The 16,532-nt window shown below is 38.8% G+C and overlaps 1 protein-coding gene across 3 annotated transcripts in view; it reads right to left on the reverse strand.

The window, feature by feature from the left end:
• Window positions 1-2,093: 2,093 nt before the first annotated feature.
• The window catches only part of fbxo25 (F-box protein 25), a 172,640-nt gene continuing 158,201 nt past the window's right edge, over window positions 2,094-16,532 (reverse strand). For 2 of the 3 annotated variants that reach the window (XM_065285352.1, XM_065285351.2), the window contains exons 7-11: window positions 5,727-5,911; window positions 5,427-5,609; window positions 4,704-4,847; window positions 3,313-3,339; window positions 2,094-2,949 (exon numbers count right to left, since the gene is read on the reverse strand). In XM_065285352.1, the coding sequence (XP_065141424.1) occupies window positions 2,860-2,949; window positions 3,313-3,339; window positions 4,704-4,847; window positions 5,427-5,609; window positions 5,727-5,911 (629 nt within the window). In that variant the 3' untranslated portion in view covers window positions 2,094-2,859. The remainder of the gene's footprint in view (window positions 2,950-3,312; window positions 3,340-4,703; window positions 4,848-5,426; window positions 5,610-5,726; window positions 5,912-16,532) is intronic. The other variant, XM_065285353.2, reaches the window with a different exon arrangement.

The raw sequence follows: 16,532 nt of genomic DNA on the forward strand, positions 1-16,532 counted from the left end.
ACGGTGTGTCCGCTGACAGCACTGAAACCACGCCTACTTGCAGGAAAGCTGCCATATCTCTCACTACAGCATGAATGGATTCTCGCTATTGTGTTAGGGGCATCATCGAGCCACCGGTTCATTCAGTGCATCATCGAGCCACCGGTTTGCCCCGCCCAAATACAGTGTTGGGGTAACGCATTACAAGTAACGTGCCTTACTTAATAATATTACTTAAAGTAACGCATTACTTTATAAATGCACACATTAATATTTGAGTGACTTTTTAAAAAAAGTTGTGTAAGTTACTTCTCAGTTTAATTTATTCGATAAAAAAATATGTACTGAATTAAACTGAACATAGTCCCCATAGTGCCCGAGTGGGAACAGTTTGAGTCAGAAACAGAGATGGCAGGCCAGAGCTTGACATTTTTGCGATGGAAAATGCAATTTCTGAATGCAAAACTTCTTAGTCATATAAAACACCTGCAATGCCAGAAAGAGATCAAGCCTCAGTCAAGTAAGAAAAAGTAACTTAAAAGTAATGTAAACATTTCTTTCCATGAAAAGTAACTAATATTGTAATGCATTACTTTTAAAAGTAACTATCCCCAACACTGCTCAAATAAAACAAAAAAAAACTGTTTAAACTTTCTCAATCCAGTACTACATAGTTTACAGTCTTTGTAACGTGTTTCAGCAATTCATTTCTAACATTCATAATGTGTATCAGTGGCGGCCCATGACTTCTCTTCCGAGAGGCACGAATTCAAAATAAGTGTTTGAGGGTTCATGTGTGGCTTGTCATGTCAAAATATGTGTTTGCTGCGTCATGTGAACCATGTGCATTATGTGTGTTGTCAAAATACGTGCCTGCTTCACACGCATCGAAAGAGTTTATGATAAAAGAGACACTCACATTCACATAAATACTCGCAAGACACTTACTTCAAGGAATAGTCAATTTTCTTAAAAGAAAAATCCAGATAATTTACTCACCACCATGTCATCCAAAATGTTGATGTCTTTCTTTGTTCAGTCGAGAAGAAATTATGTTTTTTGAGGAAAACATTGCAGGATTTTTCTCATTTTAATGGACTTTAATAGAGCCCAACATTTAATACTTAACTCTAACAGTTTTTTTCAACGGAGTTTCAAAGGACTCTAAACGATCCCAAACGAGGCATAAGGGTCTTATCTAGCAAAACGATTGTCATTTTTGACAAGAAAAATAAAAAATATCCACTTTTAAACCACAACTTTTCATCTAGATCCAGTCGTGATGCGCCAGCGTGACCCCACGCAATACGTCATGACGTCAAGAGGTCACAGAGGATGAACGCAAAACTATGCCCCAGTGTTTACAAGTTTTGAGAACGAGGACCGTTCCTACGTTGTTGTATGTCAACTGATACTAATTAATGTCTTTGTGTCAGTTTATTGTTTACAATGGTCCGCAAATGTGCGTTTTATATATGTAACACGTGACCTCCCTACGTCACTACGCATTTACGTTAGGTCACGCAGGAAAGGACCTAGACGAAAAGTTGTGGTTTAAAAGTGCATATTTGTTATTTTTCTTGTCAAAAATGACAATCGTTTTGCTAGATAAGACCCTTATGCCTCGTTTGGGAATGTTTATAGTCCTTTGAAACTCTGTTGAATAAAACTGTTAAGTGTTTAGTTAAGTATTAAATGTTGGGCTCTATTAAAGTTCGTTAAAATGAGAAAAATCAAACAAAAAACATAATTTCTTCTCGACTGAACAAAGAAAGACATCAACATTTTGGATGACATGGTGGTGAGTAAATTATCTGGATTTTTCTTTTAAGAAAATGGAATATTCCTTTAACATTAAACTTTGATTACTCATGAGATTAATCGAGTATCTGGCAAACGTGAGAATCTCTTTTATCATAAACCCCTTCGAAGGGTCTGCAGCTGGCATGTATTTTGACAAGACGCATGATGCACATAGGTTCATCTGACGCAACGAACACATATTTTGACATGACGGACATCACATTGTGCGCCTTCGAAAAAGTCACCGGCCGCCACTGATGTGTATAGAAACAATTCTTGAACTAAACTAAAAATAATCAAACCAAACACAATTTTTTGTTCCCAAAGTTTTATTTTACCTTGTTTCTGGTAAAGGTTTGATAGTACCAAACACATCCTACAACTTAGCCATCTCAATGACATTTATATTACTGGAATAGTAAAGGAATATTACAAAGTTCAGAGAAAGGATAAAAAATACATTTGTTTATAAATAGCAAAGCTTACATTATATTTTCCATTTGCCCTCGTGACAGACTTGACAAAAGTGTATTGTATAAAGTTGTTTTGTGCAGCAAATGTACCCTTTAGTGTCAAGACATCAAATATATACGCACAGCACAACAAAACACAGGACCTCACGTAAACATTGAAGTACAGCTACGTCTGACGTGCATTCCACTGCCACCGAAACGAAAATACAAACGTAAAAGACAACAGAGTCTCTATAGGAAATCTCCCAGACGTTTCGTCTCACTCTTTTGGGAATAGTTTGTTTTGCCTTTTGTTTTCACCAAGCAACCTTTATTATTTGCCCTTCAGCTCCAATACATCTGTGCTCGAAGAACAGTTTATAATCAGAGTAAATGGTACAAGAAGTAAATGCGAACATTATGACATCCTTTCTATAAGCCCTTAAATTTTTGGGTAAGAAAAAAGGTCAGAAGAGAGATGAGATGATAGACGTGATTTTGGAACACAGTGAAATAAGGAGAAGTTGGATTTGAAGAGTTTAATCAGGTTCATAGTCTTGGTTAGAGGTTTTGCAGCTGTTCCCTAGAAGATCGTAAGGTGACGGATCCAAGAACATTGTGAATCTCAGAATTTGAAGAGGTCTATGAAATGCTGGGGTGAGACAGGGGTGAGGCAGCTGTCTGGATCATTTGATGTGCATGGATGTCCCGAATCCTTTATTGGAGAGAGAGAAATAAAGAAGGGCATTTTTGATGTTTTTTTGCCATGTAGAAATGTTCATTTGTATGAAAGACAATACTGTGAAGCATGTGGGATATGGGATACACTGAAGACAAGAAAAGAGAAGTCGAATACAAAATATTAATACATTCATAGAGATACATCCACTCGTAGACAAAAGAATACAAACATGATGAAACAAGTCATTTAGGACTGCAATTGGAAGAAAGTTTAAAGGAAAGAAAGAAGTTAACAATGTAGGTTAAACAGAAATAAAGATATAACACTTCAAATAAAACAAATGGCATGGATAGAAAGCAATACTGTTGGCACGTTGACGAAAGGTTTTCTGTGTACCTTAAAGAGCAAAGCCAGGTGTCTGTCCTTTAGGAGACAAGGGAACCAGGAGAAAAACAGGAAGGGAAAAAATGGCAAAGGTTAAAGGGTCCTGAGGGTTGATATTACAGAGGAGGGCGACAGGAGTAGAAACCTAAAACTGTTGGGATTTAAACTTCTGGAAGTATAAAGAGCTATTGTATGCTAAGCTTAGCCTTTATGTTGAAAGAAAAAGTGCCCAAAATGAACATTTAGCTATTGCAAACCAATATGATTTAAAGGGAGACTCCACTTTTTTTGGGAAAATATGCTCATTTTCCAGCTCCCCTAGAGTTAAACATTAGATTTTTACAGTTTTGGAATCCATTCAGCTGATCTCCAGCTCTGGCGGTACCACTTTTAGCATAGCTTAGCATAATCCATTGAATCTGATTAGACCATTAGCATCACGCTAAAAAATAACCAAAGAATTTAGACATTTTTCCTATTTAAAGGGATAGTTCGGCCAAAAATGATATTAAACCCATGATTTACTCACCCCCAAGCTGTCCGAGTTGCATATGTCCATCGTTTTTCAGACAAACACATTTTCGGATATTTTAGAAAATGTTTTAGATCTTTCAGTTAATTAAATGTGAAGTTACGGGGTCCACGATCTTCAAGTCCAAAAAAGTGCGTCCATCCTTCACAAAATAAATCCAAACGGCTCCAGGATGATAAACAAAGGTCTTCTGAGGGTAATCCGTGCGGTGTTGTTGTAGAAATATCCATATTTAAAACGTTATTAACAAAAAAAACTACCTTCCAGTAGCACCGCCATCTTAGACTCCTCTGTATTCAGGACGAGAGCTTACGCAGCCTACGGAGGCTACTCTGCTGCTGCTCTGTGCCCCCGCCCTCCGAATTTGTCATACGTCACTAAGAAAAGTGCGTACACTACGCTAATACTCTCTCCTGAATACAGAGGAGTCTAAGATGGTGGAGCTTCCGGAAGGTATTTATTTTCGTTAATAAAGTTTTAAATATGGATATTTCTACAACAACACCGCGCGGATTACCCTCAGAAGACCTTTGTTTATCATCCTGGAGCCGTTTGAATTTAATTTGTGAAGGATGGACGCACTTTTTTTGGACTTGAAGGTCGTGGACTATGGGTGGACCCCGTAACATTACTTTTAATCAACTGAAAGATCTAAAACAGTTTATAAAATATCCGAAAATGTGTTTGTCTGAAAAACGAGGGACATATGCAATTCGGACAGCTTGGGGGTGAGTAAATCATGGGTTTAATATCATTTTTTGCCGAACTATCCCTTTAACTTGTGTAATACGGACAAAAGAAAGTCATAAGAGTTTGGAACAAAGATTTAGGTGAACTATTGTTTCATTCAAGATTAATGTATAAACCATACCTTCCAGAAGAGGATGCTACAGTGCCTACAGAACTGCAGTGTGTCTCCATACTGTTCTTTCTGAGGGTAATATTTCTGAAGCGTAAAAAACATCAGCTTCCAGTCGACATGGCCCTTCTCTGATAGGATCAAGTGTCTGCAAAACTTAAGAGACACAAACACAAAGACCTCTGTGAATGAAGCTGAGGAAAACAGAGAACTCTCACTTCCTACCAGTTCAGTTTGGTTTGTGGCTAGAAGGGATAAAGCAACAACCAAATCTCACCGGATGAGCACTGTTTTGTCTTAATTCTACCACCAATCCTAACCCTAAACCCAACATTTCACGGGATATAGGCATCTAGCCAGAACCGGTGTTTTTATCCTAATCTTACCCTTAAACCTAACCCTAAACCCAACAACTCACAAGATTTAGGCCATAGCTCTATCCCATCTAGCAAACCTTCAGTTTATAGGACCTGCGTGCATGAACCACCCTGCACTGCCCTCTTGAGGTCATATTTGGCTATTAACTCTTTGTTCTGGTAAAGGAATTTTGCTCTTTAGTTTGTATTTGTTAAAGCGGCAGTGTTTGGGGTAAATGCTGTGTTTGTAATATTGCAGTACAATATTGTTGTTTTAAATTAAATCACACCACGCACCTTCAGAAAATTTCAATTTGCAATTCAAATCCACAGTATGAATTTTTTTCAGATCGATTGAAAAGAAATTCTGGTCTCCTACCTGTTTCTCGGCAAAATGAAATTGGCACAATTTCTTCCACAGATGCCGGTCCTCACTGAGCATGTGCAATGTTGGTGTGGTTTGTCCCAGGTTGATGATGTCACAGGCATCAGAAAACTTGTACAGGATGTTGTTTTGCATGTGCAGAGGGAGGTCACTGAGCGTCATCCCTTTTGAAACATTCTGCAAAGAAATGTTACTTTTAATCCATCCGCAGTATTCAACTCTAAACTGTAGTGTCTTTTTTTGGTGACCGGACACAAACAAAAAATATCAATACAAACACAATTGAGGGGCTACCTTTGGAATTTGTAAATTGTTGAGCTGCTGTTGCCAGTTGAGGATAGTTTCTAAACGGCAGACCCAAATGTTGATGTTGCCGACCAGCACAGATTTCCCAACCTCTCGCATGAGGATGCAGAGGGTGGAGCTGAGATCGTGCAGCAACGCCTTGATCAGTCGTGGATTCTGATGATCATCCAGAACTGGCAATTAAATAAACAACAAAGCAAAAACATTTAAAAATATAGCTGCAAGCAGCAATACCGGGGTCAAGCCGAAAAGGGCACAGAAGGATGTAAAGTTGCGTTTGGATAAGCAGACTGAAGAACCTAGGTAAACCTAATGATTTCAGATGAAAAAATGCAAAGGTAATCAACAAAAATAATCTATTTTCTTGTCTACTGCAACTGTCCTTCGGTTATTGACAATCATGGAACATTAGAGCACTGAAGGACATGTATGTGATGCTTACAGTGGGCAAACATGGGTCACAACATGTTACAACAAGTTAAAAGAGTCAAAAGAGACCATCCCCATGTCTCTGTGATGTTCTGATACAGAGAAAAAGCTCTTGCAAAAACAGTTGATAACGTATTCTCATTGGTTGCTAGAGAGTAAATGGACATCCTCTAGTGATTATAGTCAAAGCCATGAAAGGAATAATCCATGATGACTCATGGTTTTAGATGTGTTGTTGCAGTAGTTTTAGGCAAAAAATGCCATATTCTATCTCAAAACCAGTAGGTGGCGCAATGACAAAATTCGTGCATGCAACCTCAGGTCATAAATGTGTTACATTTAGCTAGTTTTATGACTATACACTTTAGTTTAGTGAAGAAACAGTTGTATGACCATAGGGTGGCTTGATTTCAAAGGTTTTGTTCAATTATAAGGCCAACTAGTGGTGCAACCATACAATTTTTTTTGTGTAGCCTCAGACTGTGGTCGTACATCAGCGTATCAAATATGGTGAAAAAATCTCTTTGCGTTACGAAGTTATAACCATTTATGTGTAAAAAGTCAAAATTTAAAGGTAATTTTTCGTTTTTTGCAATTTTCGGCCATTTCTGATGAAAATTTTAATATAGTGCCAATAGAACTTTTTGTTCAGAAGGTAATGCAATATTCTTCCTATGATGTTTTCGAGTCGATCAGAATTACGCTCGCGGAGATATTCGCGCGTGTTTTTTAAGTGCTGTTTTGCTGCGCAGGGCTAACCGTGAGGCGAAATCTGGCATGTTTGGTATCGTTGGACTCGGCGACTATTCAGGACTCCTAAAAATCAAGTCCCGTCAAAATACGTTGATCACAGCCAAAGTTATAGGTGTAAAAAACATCTGTCTGGCCACTAGGTGGCGCTGCGACGAAACTGTGCATGCACACTCAGTTCCTGACTGGCATCACAAGTACCTAGTGTCGTGTCAATAGGCCTAAGTTTGACGAAGATACAGCCTAAAATCTGTTTTTTTGCGCTCTACGAAAATTTTGTTGACGCGCTATACGACAACGGATTGGTTTATCGAAATTCTTTTGATAACTTTTTGCCGTGAGGGTCTCTAGATGCTACATACCGATTTTCGTGAAAATTGGGCAAAAGCTCTAGGACGAGTTCGCAAAAGTAGGTTTTACGAATAATTCAAAATGGCGGAAAAATTTCAATGACGGAAAATGACGTCATAGGGTCAAATCGAATCGTCTTGAGCCAAGGAATCAGAGGAAACAAGAAATTTGTTTCTAGGACTTACGGATCAGAAGTTATAAGCAAAAACGTAAGTGCATCTTTGGACTGTTGGTGGCGCTAGAGGGTTGGAGATAGAGACTCCAAATTTGCTGTGGGGACACATTGGACTGTCCTTTATCAGTGTGCCAAATTTCATAACTTTCCTACGTACGGTTCTATGGGCTGCCATAGACCGCAATGGCGGAAGAAGAAGAATAACTAATAAATATAGCTGCAAGCAGCGATACCGGGGTCAAGCCAAATATGGCAAAAAATGATTCATACGTGATGACTGCCATGATTTAACATCTAAGTTTGCATTAGTTTTATGAAAAAAAGCAATTTTTTCGTATCTTGAGACCACTAGGTGGCACTGTGCCGAAAGAATAGATGGTGCCTCAGGTCATGACTGTGATGACACATTTCAAATTTAGTGTAAATACAATAAAGCGATACGGAGATATAGCCTTAAATGACTTGACCACTAGGGGGCACTGACCAAAAAATAAATTGTGACTCAGGTCTTGATTGTGATGACACCCACCAAATTTGGTGTGAATACAATGAAGAGATGCAGAGATATAGCCTTAAATGACTTGACCACTAGGGGGCACTGACCAAAAAATTAATTGTGACTCAGGTCTTGATTGTGATGACACCCACCAAATTTGGTGTAAATACGATAAAGAGATGCAGAGATATAGCTTCAAATCTCTTGACCACTAGGGGGCACCGAAAAGTTTACAAGTCCTCCCAGAACATGTTGCTGATGAACCATACCAAGTTTCATAACAATACGCAATTGCGTTTCTGAAATACTTGAACTTAAAGAAAAATTCAAAATGGCCGACACACAAAATGGCCGACCAAAAACCATTTGGTATTGTTTGACTCGGCATGCCTCATGAAATCTAACAAGACCAGTCTCATAATTTTACATTCAAATTTGCAGTAGTTATAACCAAAAATAGACATTTTTTATATCTCGTGACCAGTAGGGGGCAGTGTGACGAAATGGTGCATGCACCCTCAAGTCATCACTGTTATGACATATACCAAGTCTCATATTAATACGCAAAATTTTTGCGAAGATACAGGCTCAAACACATTTTGGCGTGCCCGCCCTCGCATTCTTTGATGCGTTATACGACAACGGATAGGTCTACCGAAAATCTTTTGATAACTTTTTGTCTAGAGTGTCTCTAGATGATGCATACCAAAAATCAAGTCAATCTCACGAGCGCTCTAGGAGGAGTTCGAAAAAGTAGCTGTTCAATATAAATCTAAATGGCCGACAGGAAGTTGGTTTGACTCTGACATATTTGGTACAGTCGGACTCAGCATGAGCCAAGGAATCAATAGAGTGAAGTCTTATGTCATAGTGGCAATTTAATCAAATGATATAAAGATTTAAAAAATTTATTTTACATATCCTGACCACTAGGTGGCGCCGTCCTAAAGATTTATAGGTGCGCTCAGAACATGTCACTGATGAACCATGGCAAATTTCGTAGCGATACGCCAATCTGTTTGTGAAATACTGGACTTAATGAGAAAATTCAAAATGGCCGACACCCAAAATGGCCGACCGAAAACCGTTTGGTATCGTTTGACTCGGCATGCCTCAAGGAATCTAACAAGACCACCTTCATGATTTTAGACTCAAGTTTGAAGAAGTTATAAGCAAAAATAGGCATTTTTCGAATCTCGTGACCACTAGGTGGCGCTGCGACGAAACATTGCAGGCACCCTCAGGTCATGACTGTTATGACATATACCAAGTTTCGTGTCGATACAATAAAGTTTTGCGAAGATACGGCCTCACGTCCGTTTTGGCGTGCTCGCCGCCTTATATGTTGTCAATTTATACGAGAACGCATTGGTCTATCAAAAAGCTTTTGATAACTTTTTGTCTGGGGTGTCTCTAGATGCTACATACCAAAGGACATGCAAATCGGACGAACGCTCTAGGAGGAGTTCGAAAAAGTAGGTTTTACGGAAAATTCAAAATGGCGGAAAGATGTGCATGACACAAATGACATCAATGTGTGCAATTGAATCATCATGAGCCAAGGATTCAGAGGAAACAAGAATTTAGTGTCTAGGACTCACGGGTCAGAAGTTATGAGCATGAACATAAGTGGATTTTTGGACTGTTGGTGGCGCTAGAGGGTTTGAGTTAGACACACCAATGTTGCTATAGTAACTTCTAAGACTGTCCTCTACATGTGTGCCAAATTACATAACTTTCCTACGTACGGTTCTATGGGCTGCCATTGACTTCAATGGCGGAAGAACTAGGATGAATAATAATAAGAAAACTAACAATAACAATAGGTGTCTACGCCACTTCGTGGCTTGACCCCTAAATATAGCTGCAAGCAGCGATACCGGGGTCAAGCCGAAAAGGGCACAGAAGGGTGTAAAGTTGAGTTTGGATAAGCAGACCGAAGAACCTAGGTAAACCTAATGATTTCAGATGAAAAAACGCAAAAATAATCAACAAAAATAATCTCTGTTCTTGTCTACTGCAATCGTCGTTCTGTTATTGACAGTCATGGAACATTAGAGCACTGAAGAACATGTGAGTGATATTTGCAGTGGCAAAACATGTGTCACACAAGGGCGTAGGTTTGATTCTGGCATTGGTGGGGACATAAATAAAATGGTCGCATTGCAAAAACTGTTTATCACCGTTTACTTGACATAAACAACAGACAACTCAGTATGCACTTTACTCAGTGACATCTGACTCGCCACCCCCGGTTCCATCCCAAATTTAATGTACTATAATAAACAATTCGTTATGTCCTAGAGCCTAATAAACAGTAGCTGTTTAAGTCTTTGTCAAAAAAAGAAAATCACATAGTAACATATATGAATCCATATTAACTTTATAATATTGAAGAATATGCAATTAATATTTAATTCTTAATTTAATTTTGCCAAAAAATCCCAGTGTTGAAGTAGGTATATATATCATGCTGTTTCCTGAACACAGTTTATTAACGTTTCTGTAGTTTACATTAAATCTTCTTTTCATTAACAGACAGTTAATCAGTGTGAAAAAAATAGTTTGTTTAAAATGCAACATTATGTCTACATCTGTGCAAGTAATGACCACAGTGCAGTAATGAAAGTATTCAGCAATCATGACATGAATTCATGTTTTTACCATGTTGGGGTTATTTTCTTTCATGGATTAGGGACCCTCTAAATAACCTTGCCACCCCATTTATAAAAGGTTGACACAAGTTTGCAACTCCTCAGGGTTAACATGGGATTGTCCTGTATTGGTGAAAACACTGTCCTTGAATCATTATGTGGCACAACTTTTTTTCTGCATGAAACAGTTACAGTGGGTATAATAATACTTTCTTCCTCACTTACCTGTCGCCCGAATAATCACGCACGTCTTGTTGAGTGAACTTTGGCGCGTTGTACAAAGTGAAACCATCCTATCACACGTAGCGAGTAAAGACAAGCCCATCAAAAAGTGATGTGCGTTAGAGAGGCGGGACTCAAGAATGCTAATCCAATCATATTAGCAATGTGCGTTAGAGAGGCGGGACTAAAGAAATGCAAAGCCAATCATATTAGCGATGTGACTTACGGAGGCGGGCATTGCAGAGAACGAAAGCTGTTAACCGTTTGTGTACCACATAGAGCGTTATTTTTACAGAACGGGATTGCAAAAGATTTCTAATCTAATTTTAATGATTTCTGACAAAAATATAATAAGTAAAAAATAGAAATCACAAGAACAAGACGGACATTAGTGGTTATATATGAATACAGATTAAATGTTTGGTCGAAATTATTGCTAGGGACAATTCAGTCTTCTCTGAATATTGGTAGGGACATGTCCCTAGCGTCCCACCCTAAATCTACGCCCATGGTGTCACAACATGTTACAACAAGTTAAATGAGTCAAAATACACCATCCCCATGTGTCTACAATGTTCTGATGCAGAGAAAAAGCTCTTGCAAAAACGGTTGATAAGGTATTCTCATTGGTTGCTAGAGAGTAAATGAACATGCACCAGTGATTATAGTTCAATTCATGAAAGGAATAATCCATGAAGACTCATGGTTTTAGATGTGTTTTTGCAGTAGTTATAGGCAAAAATAGCCATTTTCTATCTCAAAACCACTAGTTGGCGCTATGACAAAACTGTGCATGCAACCTTAGGTCATGACTGTGTTACATCTAGCTAGTTTCATGACTATACACTTTAGTTAAGCAATAAAATAGTTGTATGACCATAGGGCTTGGTTGATATGAAAGATTTTGTTCAATTATAGGGCCACCTAGTGGTGGAGGCATACCATTTTTTTTTTGTGTGGCCTCAGACTGTGGTCGTACATCTGCGTATCAAATCTGGTGAAAAAATCTCTTTTCGTTGCGAAGTTATAACCATTTATGTGTAAAAAATGCAAAATTTAAAGGTAATTTTTCGTTTTTTGCATTTTTCGGCCATTTCTGATGAAAATTTTAATATAACGCCAATAGAACTTTTTGTTCAGAAGGTAATGCAATATTCTTCCTATGGTGTTTTCGTGTCGATCGGAATAACGCTCGCGGAGTTATTCGCGCGTGTTTTTTAAGTGCTATTTTGATGCACAGGGCTAACCGTAAGGCGAATCCTGGCATGTTTGGTATCGTTGGACTCGGCGACTACTCAGGACTCCAAAAAATCAAGTCCCGTGAAAATACTTTTATCGCAGCCAAAGTTATAGGCGTATAGAACATTCGTCTGACCACTAGGTGGCGCTGCAACGAAACTGTGCATGCACCCTCAGTTCCTGACTGGCATCTCGAGTACCAAGTGTCGTGTCAATAGGCCTAAGTTTGGCGAAGATACAGCCTAAAATCAGTTTTTTTGCGCTCTCTGTAAAATTCGTTGACGCGCTATACGAGAACGGATTGGTTTATCGAAATTCTTTTAATAACTTTTTGCCTTGAGTGTCTCTAGATGCTGCATACCGATTTTCGTGGCAATCGGGTAAAAACTCTAGGAGGAGTTCGCAAAAGTAGGTTTTACGAATATTTCAAAATGGCGGAAAAATTTTCATGACGGAAAATAACGTCATAGGGTCTAATCGAATCGTCTTGAACCAAGGAATCAGAGGAAACAAGAATTTCGTTTCTAGGACTTACGGATCAGAAGTTATAAGCAAAAACGTAAGTGCAACTTTGGACTGTTGGTGGCGCTAGCGGGTTTGAGATAGAGACTCCAAAATTGCTAAGGATATTATTTGGACTGTCCTCTGTCAGTGTGCCAAATTTCATAACTTTCCTATGTACGGTTCTATGGGCTGCCATAGACCGCAATGGAACAGGAAGAAGAATAATATTTAAATATAGCTGCAAGCAGCAATACCGGGGTCAAGCCGAAAAGGGCACAGAAGGGTGTAAAGTTGAGTTTGGATAAGCAGACTGAAGAACCTAGGTAAACCTAATGATTTCAAATGAAAAAATGCAAAGGTAATCAACAAAAATAATCTATATTCTTGTCTACTGCAACTGTCCTTCGGTTATTGACAATCATGGAACATTAGAGCACTGAAGGACATGTATGTGATGCTTACAGTGGGCAAACATGGGTCACAACATGTTACAACAAGTTAAAAGAGTCAAAAGAGACCATCCCCATGTCTCTGTGATGTTCTGATACAGAGAAAAAGCTCTTGCAAAAACAGTTGATAACGTATTCTCATTGGTTGCTAGAGAGTAAATGGACATCCTCTAGTGATTATAGTCAAAGCCATGAAAGGAATAATCCATGATGACTCATGGTTTTAGATGTGTTGTTGCAGTAGTTTTAGGCAAAAAATGCCATATTCTATCTCATAACCAGTAGGTGGCGCAATGACAAAATTCGTGCATGCAACCTCAGGTCATAAATGTGTTACATCTAGCTAGTTTTATGACTATACACTTTAGTTTAGTGAAGAAACAGTTGTATGACCATAGGGTGGCTTGATTTCAAAGGTTTTGTTCAATTATAAGGCCAACTAGTGGTGCAACCATACAATTTTTTTTGTGTAGCCTCAGACTGTGGTCGTACATCAGCGTATCAAATATGGTGAATAAATCTTTTTGCGTTACGAAGTTATAACCATTTATGTGTAAAAACACAAAATTTAAAGGTAATTTTTCGTTTTTTGCAATTTTCGGCCATTTCTGATGAAAATTTTAATATAGTGCCAATAGAACTTTTTGTTCAGAAGGTAATGCAATATTCTTCCTATGATGTTTTCGAGTCGATCAGAATTACGCTCGCGGAGATATTCGCGCGTGTTTAGTAAGTGCTGTTTTGCTGCGCAGGGCTAACCGTAAGGCGAAATCTGGCATGTTTGGTATCGTTGGACTCGGCGACTATTCAGGACTCCTAAAAATCAAGTCCCGTCAAAATACGTTGATCACAGCCAAAGTTATAGGTGTAAAAAACATCTGTCTGGCCACTAGGTGGCGCTGCGAAGAAACTGTGCATGCACACTCAGTTCCTGACTGGCATCACAAGTACCAAGTGTCGTGTCAATAGGCCTAAGTTTGACGAAGATACAGCCTAAAATCTGTTTTTTTGCGCTCTACGTAAAATTTGTTAACGCGCTATACGACAACGGATTGGTTTATCGAAATTCTTTTGATAACTTTTTGCCGTGAGGGTCTCTAGATGCTACATACCAAATTTCGCGACAATCGGGTAAAAACTCTAGGACGAGTTCGCAAAAGTAGGTTTTACGAATAATTCAAAATGGCGGAAAAATTTTCATGACGGAAAATGACGTCATATGGTCCAATCGAATCGTCTTGAGCCAAGGAATCAGAGGAAACAAGAATTTCGTTTCTAGGACTTACGGATCAGAAGTTATAAGCAAAAACATAAGTTCAACTTTGGACTGTTGGTGGCGCTAGCGGGTTAGAGATAGAGACTCCAAATTTGCTGTGGGGACACATTGGACTGTCCTTTATCAGTGTGCCAAATTTCATAACTTTCCTACGTACGGTTCTATGGGCTGCCATAGACCGCAATGGCGGAAGAAGAATAACTAATAATAATAATAATAATAATAATAATAATAATAATAAAAAGAAAACTAACGGATACAATAGGGGTCTTCGCCCCTTCGGGGCTTGACCCCTAAAAAGAAAAAGAAAAAGAAAAAGAAAAAGAAAACTAACGGATACAATAGGGGTCTTCGCCCATTCTGGGCTTGACCCCTAATAATAAATATAGCTGCAAGCAGCAATCACCGGGGTCAAGCCAAAAAGGGCCCAAAAGGATGTATAATTGAGATTGGATAAGCAGACTGAAGAACCTAGATAAACCAAGTTTAATTAGTGAAAAGAGCCCACCCCCGTGTCTCTACGGTGTTCCGATGCAGAGATATAGCTTTTGCAAAAACGGTTGATAAGGTATTCTCATTGGTTGCTAGGGAGTGAATTGGCAACCATCAGTGATTATAATCAAAGCCATGAAAGGAATAATCCATGATGACTCATGGTTTTAGAAGTGTTGTTGCAGTAGTTTTAGGCAAAAAATGCGTTATTCTATCTCAAAACCAGTAGGTGGCGCAATGACAAAATTGTGCATGCAACCTCAGGTCATAACTTTGTTACATCTAGCTAGTTTTATGACTATACACTTTAGTTTAGTGAAGAAACAGTTGTATGACCATAGGGCTGGCTTGATATCAAAGGTTTTGTTCAATTATAGGGCCACCTAGTGGTGCAAGCATACAATTTTTTTTGTGTGGCCTCAAAATATGCTCATACATCAGGGTATCAAATATGGTAAAAAAATCTCTTTGCGTTACGAAGTTATAGCCATTTATGTGTAAAAACACAAAATTTAAAGGTAATTTTTCGTTTTTTGCAATTTACAGCCATTTCTGATGAAAATTTTAATACAATGCCAATAGAACTTTTTGTTCAGAAGGTAATGCAATATTCTTCCTATGATGTTTTCGAGTCGATCAGAATTACGCTCGCGGAGATATTCGCGCGTGTTTTTTAAGTGCTATTTTGCCGCGCAGGGTTAACCGTAAGGCCAATTCTGGCATGTTTGGTATCGTTGGACTCGGCAACAATTCAGGACTCCAAGGAAACAAGTCCCATGAAAATACGTCGATCACAGCCAAAGTTATAGGTGTGTAAAACATTCGTCTTACCACTAGGTGGCGCTGCGACGAAACTGGGCATGCGCTCTCAGTTCCTGACTGGCATCACAAGTACCAAGTGTCGTTTCAATAGGCTTAAGTTTGGCGAAGATACAGCCTCAAATCCATTTTTTTGCACTCTACGTAAAATTTGTTGACGCGGTTTACGCAAACAGATTGGCGAATCGACATGAATTCCATAACTTTTTGCCGTGAGGGTCTGTAGATGCTACATACCGATTTTCGTGGAAATCGGGCAAAAGCTCTAGGACGAGTTCGCAAAAGTAGGTTTTACGAATAATTCAAAATGGCGGAAAAATTTTCATGACGGAAAATGACGTCATAGGGTCCAGTCGAATCGTCTTGAGCCAAGGAATCAGAGGAAACAAGAATTTCGTTTCTAGGACTTACGGATCAAAAGTTATAAGCAAAAACATAAGTGCAACTTTGGACTGTTGGTGGCGCTAGCGGGTTTGAGATAGAGACTCCAAATTTGCTGTGGATAATATTTGGACTGTCCTTTATCAGTGTGCCAAATTTCATAACTTTCCTACGTACGGTTCTATGGGCTGCCATAGACCGCAATGGCGGAAGAAGAAGAAGAAGAAGAATAATAATAATAAATATAGCTGCAAGCAGCAATGCCGGGGTCAAGCCAAAAAGGGCACATAAGAAAGTAAAGTTGAATTCGGATGAGCAGTTTAAAGAACCTGGGAAAATCTCTTGATTTCAGACTAAATAATATAACAGTTATCAGCTAAAAAGCTGTGTTTTCATTCAGTGTCATCTCTCCCTCTCTTTCGTCGAGCATTGATAACTAGAACACTGACGTAAAAATGAGTGGTGCTTCTAGTGGCAATACTCAGCTCACAAAATGTTACAGTGGTGTTAATGAGTCAAAAGAGCCCACCCCCATGTCTCTGCGATGTTCTGATGCA

This window comes from Paramisgurnus dabryanus, chromosome 21 (genome assembly GCF_030506205.2).
Source record: "Paramisgurnus dabryanus chromosome 21, PD_genome_1.1, whole genome shotgun sequence".
NCBI classification, from domain to species: domain Eukaryota; kingdom Metazoa; phylum Chordata; class Actinopteri; order Cypriniformes; family Cobitidae; genus Paramisgurnus; species Paramisgurnus dabryanus.